The sequence below is a fragment of the Scyliorhinus canicula genome, chromosome 8, assembly GCF_902713615.1.
Source record: "Scyliorhinus canicula chromosome 8, sScyCan1.1, whole genome shotgun sequence".
NCBI classification, from domain to species: Eukaryota; Metazoa; Chordata; class Chondrichthyes; order Carcharhiniformes; family Scyliorhinidae; genus Scyliorhinus; species Scyliorhinus canicula.
Genome location: NC_052153.1, coordinates 113,494,815 through 113,510,808, shown reverse-complemented (window position 1 = coordinate 113,510,808; position 15,994 = coordinate 113,494,815). Strand labels below are relative to the sequence as shown.

At 46.4% G+C, this 15,994-nt stretch overlaps 1 protein-coding gene across 1 annotated transcript in view; it reads left to right on the top strand.

Annotated features, from left to right (window-relative positions):
* The window catches only part of LOC119970452 (3'-5' RNA helicase YTHDC2), a 173,096-nt gene that overhangs the window by 109,414 nt on the left and 47,688 nt on the right, over window positions 1-15,994 (top strand). The window contains 5 exon segments of the mRNA XM_038805078.1: window positions 2,851-3,056; window positions 3,275-3,470; window positions 14,599-14,609; window positions 14,611-14,641; window positions 14,644-14,708. Coding sequence (XP_038661006.1) covers window positions 2,851-3,056; window positions 3,275-3,470; window positions 14,599-14,609; window positions 14,611-14,641; window positions 14,644-14,708 — 509 coding nt within the window.

The following is a 15,994-nucleotide window of genomic DNA, read 5'->3' as shown; positions in this document are numbered from 1 at the left end:
TGAATGAGCCTACCATGGGGAACCTTATCAAATGCCTTACTAAAATCTATATACACCACATCCACTGCCCGACCTTCATCAATGTGTCTTGTCACATCCTCAAAGAATTCAATGAGACTTGTGAGGCATGATCTGCCCCTCACAAAGCCATGCTGACTATCTTTAATCAAACTGTTTTTCTAAATAATCATAAATCCTGGGGGCGGGTTTCTCCAATCCCGCGGCAGAGTGTCCACGCCGTCGAAACGCCGTTGCATTTTACACCGGCTTAAACGGGCCGCTCCCAGGACTAATTTGGCCCCTATAGGGGGCCAACATGGCGCTGGAGCGGTTTGCGCCGCTCCAGCTGCTGATCCTGGCGCGAACTGTGCGCTGGCGCCACGCGCACATGCGCAGTGGTGCCAGCACCAACGCGCGCATGCGCAGTGGCCTCCTTCAATGTGCCGGGCCCAACGCAACATGGCGCAGGACTACAGGGGCTGCGCTTAGGAAAGGAGGCCCCCAGTCACAGAGGCCGGCCCGCCGATTGGTGGGCCCCGATCACGGGCCAGGCCACATCGGGGGCCCCCCCCCCCCCAAGGTCGTGTTGAGCTGTACTATCTTCCTATTTATAACCTCACTGGAACTTGGCACAGGGAGTAATCCTGAGATTACAACCCTTGAGGTCCTGCATTTTAACTTTCTACCTAATTCCCTAAACTGCTCCTGCGGGACCTTGTCACTCTTCCTACCAATGTCGTTAGTACCAATATTACCATGACCTCTGGCTGTTCACCTGCTCCCTTCAGAATGCTTTCTGCCCGTTCAGAGTTATCCTGGACTCTTGGCACCAGGGAGGTGACATACCATCCTGGAGTCTCTTTCACATCCACAGAAGCGCCTATCTGCTCCTCTAACTATAGAGTCCCCTATAACCTTTGCTCTAGCGGTCTTTGTCCCTCTCTGCTTAACAACCGAGCCAGCCATGTGCCACTGATTCTGGCTGCTGCTGCTGTTATGTGGGACTTTATCAAAAGCTTTCTGAAAATCCAAATATTCCACATCCACTGGTTCTCCCTTTTCTATTCTGCTAGTTATGTCCTTAAAAATCTCCAGTAGGTGTGTCAAACATGATTGCCCTTTCATAAATACATGTTGACTGTGTCTAATCCCATTGATATTTTCGAAATGGCCTGCTGTGACATACTTTATAATAGACTCCAGCATATTTTTCCTACAACAGATGTCGGGCTAAGCAGTCCTTAATTCCCTATTTTATCCTTCTTTTAAAAAGTAGGGTTAGATTTGTCACTCCAATTTGAGGATTGTTCCATGTTCCAGAGAATTTTGAAAGATCGCAGCCAACATATTTTCCATAGCCACTTTGTTGGTATCCTGCAATGTAGATGATCAGGCCCAAGGAATTTAGTGGCTCATTCATTTCTTCAGCACTATTTTTTTAGTGATACTAATTCTTTTGAATTCCCCTTCTCATCGGATCCTTGGTTCCCAAACGTTTCTGGGAAGTTATTTGTGTCTTTCTCTGTGAAGACAGAACTAAAGCAGTTGCTTAATTGCTCTGCCATTTGATGGCAGACTGATTGATAGATTGATTGGCCGTACAGCAAAATAGTGTTACAGCTTCCTCCAGCTAGGGGGTCATGTCATATGACTTCTACTTCTCTACTTCAGCTTGAACTAAGGATATATATTCCATTGCCTGGATTCTTGAGATTGTTGATGTCCCAACCATTATGAATTTCAAAGGAGATTGCAAGGTTCTTTCTTCTAGCAGACTGGTAGAGTGGCTTATGAAATCTAGAAGGCTTCATAGAATTCCCTTTTAATTTCACCTCTGCAGCTTCAAGGATTATTAATGTATCTTCAGAGATAATAAGATGCCAGTTTCTCTGAACCTGCGAGAAAGTTCATTTTGTTTAGTGTTACACGCAGACATAGCTTCAGCCTTTTCAAAGTCTTTGTCCAGCTTTTGAAATTTTAGGATTTAGCCATGATGGTGGTAGCATATCATAAACATATGCAAGATCTTGGCTAACATGTTTAAAATGCAAATAAACTGCAAATGTCGTGTTACTGCAAAGTAGTTTATTTTTGCCTTGACACTGCTGTTGCAATGCAAATGTTTGTATCCATTGTCAAGACTTCAGTTGACACTAGATGAAACCGATTTGGGATTTTTCAAGAGGAGGAATATTACTCCTTCACATCCCGTCACACTCCTGTGCACAAAACTGCTACCAGATTCTCTGGAAACACCAAACTTTTCTTCCCAACTTTGCTTCTCAACCTTTCATTATTTGCACTCAACTTGACCACTCATTCACTACCATACTGTCTTTCCCACTCATGTCACCAACCACTTTGCAGCTTCACTTTTCTCTTCCCCTCCCATTGTCACTCAAACCAAACTCCAAAATGTGCATTCATCTGATCATCATGATTTCAACTTCATCCTTATGTTCCCAAGCAGCAGAGAACACGAGAACCTACCATTATAAACAGAGACTTGGGATAGATATAATTATCATGTCTTTGCCTCGTTTCAGATAAAGATGTATGGTTTTGTTCAGTAGTCATCAGCATGAAATGAGCTATAAATGCTTTCAGCTTTTGTATAATTAATTTTTTAAAAAATACACCTGATTTTTTTATCCTTTGTGTTGATATCTGAGGAACAAGACCTTTGAGTATTTCATAAGAGCTGATTAGCTTTAAACACAAATACAGTTGTAGCAAATTTTATCTGTCATTTTGTATTTGATTTATTTTCATTTGTGTGAATGTTTGAAGACCAGTTTGACTTGAATGTTTTGTAGCCTCAATGTTTCCCTTTGTTTAAAATTGCCTCAGGTTTTGTGAGGGCACGAGGGGGAGGTGACATTCGAGATGTGAACACAAACTCTGAGAATTGGGCTGTGGTGAAAGCTGCATTAGTTGCCGGCATGTACCCAAATCTTATTCACGTTGACCGAGAGAATTTAATGTTGACTGGGTCTAAAGAAAAGAAAGTCAGATTTCACCCTACCTCCGTTCTCAGCCAACCACAGTATAAGAAGGTAGGGATTGTGCTTTCTGCCATCGGAGATTATGTGGGATCCTTTTCAGCATCTGATAAACTTGGAACTTTATAAAAACGTTAAGTACGATTTAAGTGAAAAGTAACTGTTTTGCCACTCCATTCAAACATCTGTAGTATTTCACTTTTTATATAGCTGAGTTATTCTTTGTGATGGTGTGTATTAATATTTAATGTACAATTTTAATTTTGTATTAGATTCCCCCAGCAAATGGGCAAGCTGTGGCTGTTCAAGCACTGCCTACTGACTGGCTTATTTATGATGAAATGACAAGAGCGCACCGAATTGCCAATATACGCTGTTGTTCTGCTGTAACACCAATCTCTGTGGCATTGTTTGGTGGTCCAGCTAGACTATCAAGCAGTGCATTGCAAGAGCCCTCTTCTCCTCGAGGTAACACATACAGTGAGTCAAAATTATTTCTTAATAAACTGGTATGTTTTTGTTGACAAAAGCATTCAATCGTGTCGCCACCAAAGCTAATAGATGTGTTACTGAATTGTGACATTGACATGGAGAAAATTGAGATATTTGGTGCGAATTAACCATCACATTGTGTCCGGCGCAGATCTGGGTGTGTCGATTAAATAGAGGGAAATACCAAAATCGAGTTTCGTGCCAGTTTGCTGGGCTGCTCCCGATGGCGAGTTCTGGACCTGGCCTAAATATGGCGAGCATATTATTAAGCCCAATTTGCATTGATTTCCATCTCATTAGCGAGATTTAAGTTGAATGTAATGGCCTCCCAGGAATTAACCGGCTCCCCAGCGAGAAATCACGCCGGTGTTATTTATTACTCTTTAAAATTCTGAAGCTGGCGCAGTGGCTGCTGAGGGGAACTGATGAGGTGAGTAGCCATTTCCATTTTTGGGCATGCAGCTCAAGGGCACTGGAGCCTCTGTCCCAGTGCTCGGGGACCCCTCGGGGTTAGACTTGGTCGGGAGGCTGAAGCGTTCCAGTTCGAGGGTTGCCTCGGGGCTTTTGGGGTTGTGGTGGGTGGTTGTGACTGGCTTTTTGCCTGTGAGGCCTTCAGACCATCTTTAAATATTGTGGAGACCCATAACTGGCAACGACAACAGCTGCCTGCCTGTTCTACTAAATACTTCCAGGACAGAACCCTGTCTTTGGTTGTGTGCTGACGGTCACATTAACTCTTTGACTGTTTCACAGCTGAATCATAGAATCATATCATTTACGTTACAGAGGGAGGCTAATTCGACCCATCGCGTCTGCACTGACCCTTGGAAAGTGCACCCCACTTAAGCCCATGCCTTCACCCAATCCCTATAATCCAGCAACCCCACCTACCCTTTTTGGACACTAAGGGAAATTTAGCATGGACAATCCACCTAACCTGCACATCTTTGGATTGTGGGAGGAAACCGAAGCATCCGGAGGAAACCGAAGCAGACACGGGGAGAACGTGCAAACTCCGCACAGTGACCCAAGCCGGATATCAAACATGAGACCCTGGAGCTGTGAAGTAACTGTGCTACCCACTGTGCCATCATGCTGCCTTCAGCAATAGCTGTAGGCCATTGCTGATAAGGAATTGGCCTTGTTAGTTGAGAGCACTTCACAACTGCAGGTTGTGTTTGCTTTTTGCTCCTATCGGTGACTTGCAAATGCTTTGAGGCTGCTGTAGCTGAGAGTTTGTTTGCTTGTTGCTCTTGGGGGTGACTTGCAAATACCTGCAGGCTGTTGTTGCTGTTTACTTCCCTTTCTGTAGCTGTAAAGAAGGACAATTTCTTCTAAAATACCTGGGTCCTGGAACACGGGGGGGAACGTGTGAGTCCAGAAGACAATCCGATTTGAAGCAAGAAGATGTTGCGGGACCTGGTGCATGACATTGGTCCACGTCAGCCACCTGATGACGCCGCTGAAGAAATGCTTTTGCAGATTGCTCATGCTTTTGCTGCTGGTGTGGTGAATGCTGTATGTCACTGGCATGTCATCAAAGGTCAAACACGCTGGAAGTCAATGATGTTTAACTGTACCTTGAGCGCCAGTGGAATATGTGGATGCCAGGATTTGGTTCCGGTGAGATTGGACCGTGTGAGAGGGCCTGCACAGCTGCGGAGAATAGCACTGATATGTGGAACAAATGAAATATTGATGGACTGATAATTTCTACAACAAAGTTCTGAACTTGATAACATGTTCTCAGGCTTATCCTTAATTAATGTGATTGAAGGCTGACAAATCGCCATGACCTAATAATCTTCTCAGAGTATGTAGGTAATGTTGGGAATAGCATTGGACAGGAAATCAGAGATGCATGTGATGAAGGAACATCTGTGATTATGGATGACTTTAATCTGCATATAGATTGGGGGAGTTAAATTAGTCGCAGTACAATAGAGGAGGAATTTCTGGAGTGTATACGGGATGGTGTTCTGGACCAGTATGTTGAGGAGCCAACAAGGGAACAGCCCATCTTGGACTGGGTGTTTTGTAATGCTAAGGGATTAGTTGGCAATCTAGTTGAGAGAATCCTTGGGGATGAGTGACCATAATATGGTACAATTCTTTATCAAGGTGGCTGAGGTAGCTGATTCTGAGACCACAGTCCTGAACCTCAATAAAGGTAACTATGTTGCTGTGAGGGATGAGTTGGTTGTGACGGACTGGGGACATTACTGAAAGGAAGGGCAGCGGACAGGCACTGGCAGGCATTCAAGGAACTCCAAAAATTCTTTATTCCTATTTGGCACAAGAGTAGAAAGGGAGCTGTGGCCAAACCTTGGCTTACAAGGGAAATTTGGAGATAGTATTAGATTCAAAGAAGAGGCATACAAATTATCCTGAAAAATCAGGAGACCTCAGGATTGGGAACAGTTTAAAATTCGGGAAAGGCTGAATCAAAGGGATTGATTAAGAAGGTGAAAATACAATTTGAAAGAAAGCTAGCGGGGAACATAAAAACTGATTGTAAAAGTTTCTATAGGTATGTAAAAAAGATTAATAAAAACTATTGTAGGCCCCTTACAGTCAGAAATGGGGGAATTTACAACAGGGCACAAAGAAATGGCTGAGGGACTAAATTTGTACTTTGCTTCTGTCTTATCAAAGGAAGATATGAATAATGTACTGGAAGTTCTGAGAAATGCAAGTTTTAGTGAGGAGCTGAAGGAAATTAATATTATTAAATAAATGGTTTGGGGAAATTAATGCGATTAAAGACTGACAAATATTCACGGCTTGATTGTCTTTATCCCAGACAACTTAAGAAAGTGGCCCTAGAAATAGATCCATTGGTGGTCATTTTCCAAAATCCTTTGCACTCTATAATGGTTCCTCCAGATTGGAGGGTTGCAAATGTAAGCACGGTATTCAAAAAGGAAGATAGAGAGAAAACAGGGAACTATAGACTTAATTGGTTCGGACTATATTCGTTGGCATTTGACGAGTTGGCATAAAAACATGAAATTCGTACAGGGTTAGGCAGGGTAGATTCAGAAAGAATGTTTCCAATGGTGGGGGATGCCAGAACTAGGGGTCACAGTTTGAGGATAAGGGGTACACCTTTTAGGATTGAGGTGAGGAGAAATTTCTTCACCCAGATTCATCACCCAGTGGTGAATCTGTGGAATTCGCCACCACAGAAAGTAGTTGAGGCCAAAACATTGTGTAATTTCAAGAAGGAATTAGATATAACTCTTGGGGCTAAAGTGATCAAGGAAGAATGGGGGAAAGGCAGGATCAGGGTATTGAATGAATGGCGGAACAGGCTCAAAGGGCCAAACGGCCTCCTCCTTCTATTTTCTATGTTTCTATCCTCCCGTTTCTGTTGAGGAACCTACAAGGGGTGGTGCCGTGTAGTTTTGTTTTTGTGAAAATGATCTTACAAAGCTTTGTATCGATAGCCATATGGAACGGAGTTTTTCCTTGTGGTGTTTTTAAAATCTTTTTATTGGCATTTCTCATATTTATAAACAGTTGTATATATACACATCACATTTTTCTCACCCGTGCTAATTTCCTTTATTAAATGAAAATGAAATACAGAGAGGTTTATTTTGTCCTTCGTTTAGCTGACCCTATGTGCATTTTGTTGCCCTCTGGATCCGTCTACGGTTCCTCCCCATCCCCGTTGCCCCCCCCCCCCCCCCGGCTTCGGCTGCTTTTAAAAAATTTTACGGACAGAATGGGAAAAAAGGTTTCCTTGTGTTTTGATGGTTAGTGTGATATGTGGAATGTGACTTAGTTGATTTCCAAATCTTAGTTACTGTTGACCGTTTGATAAACAAAATATTATCAAGTGGTGCTGCAGATTGTATTTGCTGATTGCTCCTGGTAGTTTCAAATGTCTGAAGGCCGTGTGCTTGTTCTCTGCCACCTCTTTTGGTTTTTTGGCTATGATGACTTGCCAGTACTGGTGATGGGGGAATGGGCTCTCTTTCACTTTTCTGCGGTGTGAATTTCTGGTGTGACTTTACACTGTTGAGAGTCTACCGGGGGCTATGGGGGGAGGGGAGAGAGAGGTAGATTGATCCGAATGCAGCTGCCTGGAGACTGTGTGCTTGTTTGCTGCCGCCCCTTTGCTTTTGTGGTCTGGAGTTAGGAAAGAGAGGATGTAAGGTGACGGCCAGCCCTGGAAAGGGGAGCTCTTTCTCCCTTCTGGTGTGCTCTGTGTCAGTGTGACTTTTTCCTTATTGAGGAGTCTACTTCTGGAAGCCGCAGGAGTGAGAGAGAGGCAGATTGATTGGAATTAGCAACTTGATGGAGGTGCTGAAGAAATGCTTTTGCAGGTTGCTGGTGACTTTATTGCACTGTTGACTTTTTTTTATTGCCTGGAGGCCATGTGTTTGTTTGCTGCCGCCTCTTTTACTTCTGTGACTTGGAGTAAGAAAAGGGAGGATGTAAGATGATCTGTCAGCACTGGGGAGGGGAAGCTCTTTCTTCTGTTGTGCTGTGCGTCGGTGTGACTTTTCTGTATTAGTTACGTGACCCCTGAGTGACTGAGTGTTGACCCCATTGTATTGTTGACTGTTTAATGTTTATATGAATATCTTTGTACTGATATTCTGTGGTGAAAGGTGCTTGTGTATATGGCACGATTCCTTTTCCCTATTGGTTAGTGTGATGTATGGACTGTTAAGTAGTTTGTTTTTGTCTTTTTGTATAAAGCTGTTGCTAGTTTAATAAACAATATATTCTCAAGTGGCTTATTGTGGGGGTACACGCCATGTATCAGATGATGCTTATTGCATCACCTTTCAATCAATCTTTAAAACCTGAACAGTTTGCCTGACTTCTAGAAGGGTAAGCACCATAGAGGCAGCAATCAACAATCGACCACTCAGTGTGTGGATGAGGCTTCTGATCAAGGCCCCCCTAATATTCCCGGCTGGGGTATGGGGGCTCCTGATGTGGCCAGGGGTGAGTGTAAAACGCGCGGTTCTCCAGCATTACTGGCTTGCTGCAAAGCACTCTGAGAGAAGACGGGACACGCAAGGTTGAGTGAGGCTTGGGGGATTTGAGTGTCCCGAGGTGGAAGCCCTAACTGATTGTCAGTCTCCTTCTCCAATTCCTCACAGATACCAAAATGGATGGTGGTGTCGGTCCATCGGAGGATCACTCGCAGTCCTGGTGGCAGCCCAGGCAGCCAGATGCCGAAGAAGGCAGCAGTGTCGTCACAGGCTGGAGGTGGCATCCCATGTACAGGGGCTGCTGCACAGCTTGGAGACCCGCCGCCCATCTGGCCAAGGAGGAACCCAGAGGAGGACGGCATCAATGGCCCATGGTGTTAAAGGCATTGTTGGCCTTTCGAGGATATGAAGGACAGCGTGTGCTGCAAGCTCAACAAAGAGACAGTGCAGCACCTGTGCTACGTCCGCAGGGGTTGGGCACCCCGTGGAGGAGCACCAGGTAGCCGTGTATATTGCTGCAGCCCTGAACCTCTATGCCACCAGTTCATTCCAGAGCTTGAGTGGGGACTTGTACAGCATTTCACAAGCTACAGCCTACAAGTGCATTCGCGAGATAAAGGATGCCTTGCACGCCGGGGCATCAAACTTTTATCAACTTTGAGCTGGACCAAGCCCACCAGGATACCCGGGCTGCAGGATTCTCTGCCATTGTCAGGATGCCCGAGGTCCAGGGGGTAATTGATGACACACATATCGCCTTGTGGGCATCAGGGAGTGCCCTTCATTAACGGGAAGGGGTTCCACTCCCTGAATGTTGAACTCGTGTGCGCCCACTCTCCGGATTATGCACGTGTGTGTATGACTTCTCCATTCTGGGACACTTGGGCATCCCTGGTGTCTTCGCGTACCACTCCAGGATGGCCAATTGGCTCTGGGGGATAAGGCGTACCAGCTGAGGACCTGGCTGATGACGGCAGTACAGAGGTTGGCGACCTGAAATAATGAGGCCCATGTTGCCACCCGTGCTGTCATTGAGCGGTGCGTTGGACTGCTCAAACTGCGCCTCCGATGCCTGGACTGCTCTGATGGAGCTCTGCAATACACCCCAGAGGGTCCCCTACTTTGTGGTTGCTTCGCCCATCACAACCTGACACAGCAACGGTGACATGCTCCCTGTGGTCCGTTGGCTCCTGTGCTTCTCCCCCTGCTCTATTGGCTTCAAGCAGGTCCTGGAACAAGTTGGTGAATAGCCTCCATGCTTTGTGGAAGCCATCGCCTGAACCTTGGATGGTAACCGTGACCTTCTCCAAGTGGAGAAATTCCGATAGACCTACCAGCTAGTTTGCAGCTGTGGGTGGTGCTGCTGAGCTGCTGATCACCAGCCAAGAAAGATTCCCCGGCGGCGATTAGAGAAGCAAAGGCTAGGGTGTCAGCCAGATTGAATTTGTAGCCTGAGAAGGCTCCCAACTCTCCCAGGAGCTTCATGATTTCTTTCATACCGCTTTGCGGGTCTGAGCTGTAGAGGAGCAGGTCACCCGCACAGAGTGAGACGCTGTACTCTTTGACCCCTCTCCGGATTCCCTTCCAACCTCTTGCCTCTCTCAGGGGAACCAACGGCAGTTTGATTGCCAGGGCGAACAAGAGCAAGGAAAGCGGGCATCGTTGCCTTGTGCCTTTGTGCAGCTGGATGTATTCAGAGCTTGTCCGAACCACTCTAGTACCTCAATGAGGTATTTCCACTTGACGCCTTCGGAGGCCTTTTCTGTGTCCAGGGAGATGATCACCTCTGGTATTCTCTCCCCGGATGGGGTCATTATCACATTCAGCAGGCACTTGATGTTCACAGTTAGCTGTTTACCCTTAACAAAGTCCATCTGGTCTTCTGCAACCACCTCTGGTATGGTGTTGTCCAGCCGCTTAACCAGGACTTTTGCGAGTATTTTTGCAGCCACACTGAGCAATGAAATGGGTCTGCATGATCCCCACTCCGTTAGTCTTTGTAAGTTTTGGGTATCAGAAATGTGGTGGCCTGTGTTAGTGTTGGAGGCAAGGTGTCCCCTCGCTAGCGAGTCTACGAATATTTCCCGCAGGTGCGGGGCCAGTGTCATCGCAAACGTTTTGTAGAAGTCCGCCGGGAACACGTTGGGTCCTGGCACCTTCCCCGTCTGCGTGGAGTTGATGCTCTTCATGACCTCTCCCAGACCTAGAGATGCTTCCAGCCCCCTCCATTCTTCGTCCCCCACGACTGGAATACCCAGCTCATTGACAAACCGTTTCATCCCGAGTTCCCGTCGGAGGATTCGGAGGTGTCCAGTCCCCGGTAGAAGGCCTCGAATGCTTTGTGACCTTTTTTGGTTTGGCGACGAGTCTACCTCTGCTATCCTTTACCTGGGCTACTTCCCTCGTAGCTTCCTGATTTCTGAGCTGGTGAGGCAGCAGGCAGCTAGCCCTGTCTTTGTGCTCATAAAAGGTCCCCGATGTCTGGTGGAGTTGGTGCACTGCTTTCCTGGTGGATAGAAGATTAAAGTTCATTTGTAGCTTTTTCCTCTCCACCAGAAGTTCCACGGTCGGGGCCTAGCCACCCTCTCTTCCCTGTCTCTCCAAGTCTTACAGGTGATAATTTCTCCCCTAATCACAGTCTTCAGTGCCTTCCAGAACGTGGGAGGTGAGACTTCCCCGTTCCGGTTGTTAGTGATGTACTCATAAGAACATAAGAACTAGGAGCAGGAGTAGGCCATCTGGCCCCTCGAGCCTGCTCCGCCATTCAATTAGATCATGGCTGATCTTTTGTGGACTCAGCTCCACTTTCCGGCCCGAACACCATAACCCTTAATCCCTTTATTCTTCAAAAAACTATCTATCTTTACCTTAAAAACATGTAATGAAGGAGCCTCAACTGCTTCACTGGGCAAGGAATTCCATAGATTCACAACCCTTTGGGTGAAGAAGTTCCTCCTAAACTCAGTCCTAAATCTACTTCCCCTTATTTTGAGGCTATGCCCCCTAGTTCTGCTGTCACCCGCCAGTGGAAACAACCTATGACCTGTGCTATTTTCTGGCAGGAGAACATGTCAGCCAAGAGGGTAGTGTCCAACCTCCATGTGGCGCGTTGGGCATGGCCTGTCTCCAATCTCACATCCATTTAATGTGGAGCATGGTCTGTGATTACAATCATGGAGTATTCCGCTCTTACTATTTCTGGAAGCACTGATTTCCCACTACAAAGAAATCAATGTGGGGGTAGACCTTGTGAACTGGTGGGAAAAACGAGAATTCCTTCCCACCTGGGTGCAAGAACCGCCATGGGTCCACGGCACCCCTGCCCCTCAGTCTGTGCGTGTCTTGTCACCGATTTCCGCCATGGTCTTTTTTTATAAATTGTGTTGTCCCAGTTGGGAGTGTGCAGATTAACCAGGATCACTGGTGCCCCGTCCAGGACACCGCTGACCATGACGTACAACAGTAAACACCACCCTCTTACTAATTAGTAATACATATTAGCCCTCGTCCCATGGCAGGAATGGTAAGTCTGTCCCACCCAGCCCTTCCTTGCCCGCAGTCGGTCCTCCTCCCTCAGGTGAGTCGCTTGGAGGAAGACTATGTCAGCTTTCATGCCTTTCAGATGGGAGAAGACTCTGGATATTTTCACTGGGCAGTTAAGTTCCCTGACAACCCAGATGACTATCCTGATTGGACATTTTTGCCCCCCCCCCCCCCCCCGCGGGATCAACCATACTTGTGGATGTGCCCCTGCACTCCCGGGTTTCCCTTTGTCCAGGGGCCACCCGACATGGCCGAGTGTATGCCACATGGGTGAGCCCCTGCACTCCGGGTTTCCCTTTGTTTTGGGACCCTCCAAAGTGGTTACTTGTGGTGCCACCTTGTTCCATGTTTCTGATATCGACCTGCTGAAGCCAGTTTAGAGCCCTTCCCCCTCCCCCTCATTGTTTCGTTTCCCAATTGGTTTGATTCCCCCTTCCCCCTGTATCCCCTCTCTTCTGTCTATGGCCCTGCCCCCCACCCCTAAAGACTTCTCTCCCCATGGGAGATGCACCGCGGCGTTCCACACTCTCATACTTCCTGACACTAGCTTTCCCACTAGTGTGGTGGTCCACCTCCCAGGGTCCATTTGACCCCCTCCTGCGCCTGCTCTGCTAGTGTCTCTTCTGTCTCTTCCTAAACCTCCCCTGCGCTCTGCCGCCGTCGCCCCCTCCTTCCTATGAGCTGGTTTCCCTACTCGTATGAAGGCGAGGCAGTGCAGTCCCGTGCAAAATTGTCCATTTCTTCCTTTCGTTTTCTCCGTGCCTTCCTCACCACTGCCTCTCTTGCTGCCTGTCCAGACTATTCTTACGGACGAACTCGTCCGCCTCTGCCGGGATAGTAAAATAATGTTCTTTGCCCTAGTACATTGCCCAGAGCCTGGCTAGGAATAACATCCCGAATCTGGCCGTGTTCTTGTACAGGGCTGCTTTAGCATGGTTAAATTTGGCCCTGCACTTTGCCAGGTCTGCCCCAATGTCCTGATAGACTCTTATTTTATGTAATAATCTTTATTGTCACAACTAGGCTTACATTAACACTGCAATTAACTCATTGTAAAAAGCTCCTAGTCGCCACATTCCGCTGCCTGTTCGGGTACACAGGGAAAATTCAGAATATCCAAATTACCTAACAGCACATCATTCGGGAGGGAGGAAATCGGAGCACCTTCCCAGTTGTACGCCTTCTATCAAGCCCTGCGAAGGATCCTTTCTCAGTCCAGAAGTTTGTGCAGCTTAGCTATTATCGCCCTCGGGCCTAAGCTTTGGTCGGAGCGACCTGTGAGCCTGTCGACGTCCGGTGCTTTGGGGAAGCTGATTCCCCCAGCCAGATTGCCCAGCATTTAGGTCAGGTAGTCAGTTGGAACCCTGCCCTTGATTCCCTCTGGCAGGCCCACTATTTAAATGTTCTGCCTCTTCGACTGATTCTCCTAGTCCTTGACTTTCCTTTCAGGCTCTCCTGGATCACCACAAATCTATCGATCTCTGCCTTCAGCATGATGATTTTGGTCGCCTGATCCAGCTCTTGTATCATGTTCCCTGGGCTTCCAGTTTCTTCCCCATGCCGTCAAGCACGTCTGCATGGCAGCTAGCGCCTCCGCCACCACCACCTTGACTCTCGCCTTTTTCTTGGCCTTGATGTCGTCTTTCATTGCATTTAGTTCCTTGGTTAGGAATATCTTCCATCCAGCACCTGCCGGGGGCATGGGGATCTTATTTCCGAGTCACCAGTCTTCCTTTCTCAGGGGAGGCCGGGGGCCCTTCGCTTTCTGGGTCCGCCGACTAGCTTTCTCGATGCTTCTGTCCTTTGCTGCAATTCCTGGTGTCCCTGCAGCCTCTTGAGCTGCTACTTTCTGGCATTTTCGTCATCCGTGCTAATGTTGAGGATGACGGGATGTTTAAGTCCGATTTTGCTAAATTTGGCCAAAAGTACCTATTTTGCTGTCGTATGCAGGAGAGCCACCTGATGTGCGACAACTCTCCACAACCCTGTCACCGGAAGTCCGGCTGACAAGTCACACATGCCAGAAGCAGAAGCTGCAACAAGAGACCCCGGTTGAATTGATCCAGAAAATGATATTCATGACTCATTTAAATATCCCGACAAAGCATTCACCCAGCCCCTGGGAATCAATGGCACGCCTATGAGGCCTCCACCGGTCGCCGATTCGCACTAATTTCCACAAGTGCAGACCAGGTGTGATGGCACCTCGGGGGGAGGGGAAGGGGTCTCTGAGGCCAATTAAGCCCCAAGGGTGATTGGGGACAGGGCAGGGTCGTCCCCTGGCAGTGCCAGGATGCTCAGTTGGCACTGCCAGGGTGCCATGTTGGCACTGCCATGGGTCAGGCCTGGAGAGGGGAGGGCCATGTTCACAAAAGGAGGGATGTTGACATTTAAATAGAAGTCCGACAACTCATTTAACCATAAAACAATGGCACAAGGTTTTGCATTTTCCTAAACAAAGCAGAACTATTATATTTGGCACACTTTCTACAATTAAACTTTAATTCCTAAAACTAAAATCTACGTACTGAAATACAAGAACTACATATTTGCACAAGCTGTTTCTCAAGGAATATTTGTCTTTTATCTGTTTTGTAGTTGTACAGTAGATGGTGTCACCCCATGACAGTAGTGATAGTGAAATGGAAGACAATCCACTTCTAAGATGGCAACTTTGAAGCTAGAAGAGTGGCTGAATTTTAGAATAGACCCTGAAGTAAGTAATTTTTGATGATATGTCCTTATTCTATTTTGAACTAATGACTGGCACGTCAGCAATTCACCTTTAACCAAACCCTCGATGGCTACAACAGTAACTACTATAATAACCTTTCAAGATATTATGTTGATTTCACAAATTCACTGAAAAATGTATCATCTCAAAATCCACATTTACTGTAATTTTTCAAAATAAAACTTTAGATTACATAGATTTAGCATTTCATTACAAATCTCATATTCTTTGCAACCTATCTTTAATTTAAATTGTTTTGTTCAATTTGAAATACTCCAGCAACTGCTTGAAAAATTGCTTTCTGTTGAGATTTATTTCTCTCAAGACTAGATGGCTCCAGCAGTCCAGGAGTCAAAAAAAAATTTTTTTTGTCAGAGCTCTCTTTGAGATTTTCATTGGGATTTCTAATTGATTTGTGATCTATGTTTTGGTTTTCAGATACTTTGATATATGATGCAGTGTACACTCCTTAGGAGTGTGTGTGTGTCTCAGTCCGTGTGTGTGCATGTATGGCTCGATGTGTGTGTGTTTCTGTCTGTTTTTCCCCCCCCAAATTTCACTTGCTTTTTTTCACGGCAGAAACCAATTAAATGTTTTTAATGTGGTGAGGAGATGTCAATCTGGATTTGGATTTTTTTTAATTGTCATGTGTACCGAGGTACAGTGAAAAGTATTGTTCTGCGTACGGTCCAGACAGATCATTCCATACATGGAATAAACATAGGGCACACATAAATAGACTCAGTAGAGAAGATGTTTGAGAGATCAGTCCATCTGAGGATCATTCAGGAGGCTGGTAACAGCAGGGAAGAATCTGGTTTTGAATCTTAGCAAGAGTGTTTAAAAACATTCTGGTTAGCATCAAAGCAGGGTATTGGAGATGAATTCAAGCATGAAGGAAAAGATAAACTAAACAATCCGTCAAGCACATCTATCTGGACCAATAAAACTGCCAATCATTGGCTGCCATGATGTGGCGATGCCGGCGTTGGACTGGGGTGAGCACAGTAAGAAGTCTTACAACACCAGGTTAAAGTCCAACAGGTTTGTTTCAAACACGAGCTTTCGGAGCACGGCTCCTTCTTCAGGTGAATGGAAAGGCTTGTTCCAGAAATGTTTATATAGACGCAGTCAGAGATGCCCCGGAATGCGAGCACCTGCAGGCAATCAAATCATCAAGATGCAGAGAGAGAGGTAACCCCAGGTTAAAGAGGTGTGAATTGTCCCAAGCCAGTTCAGTCGGTAGGCCTCTGCAAGTCCAGGCTTGT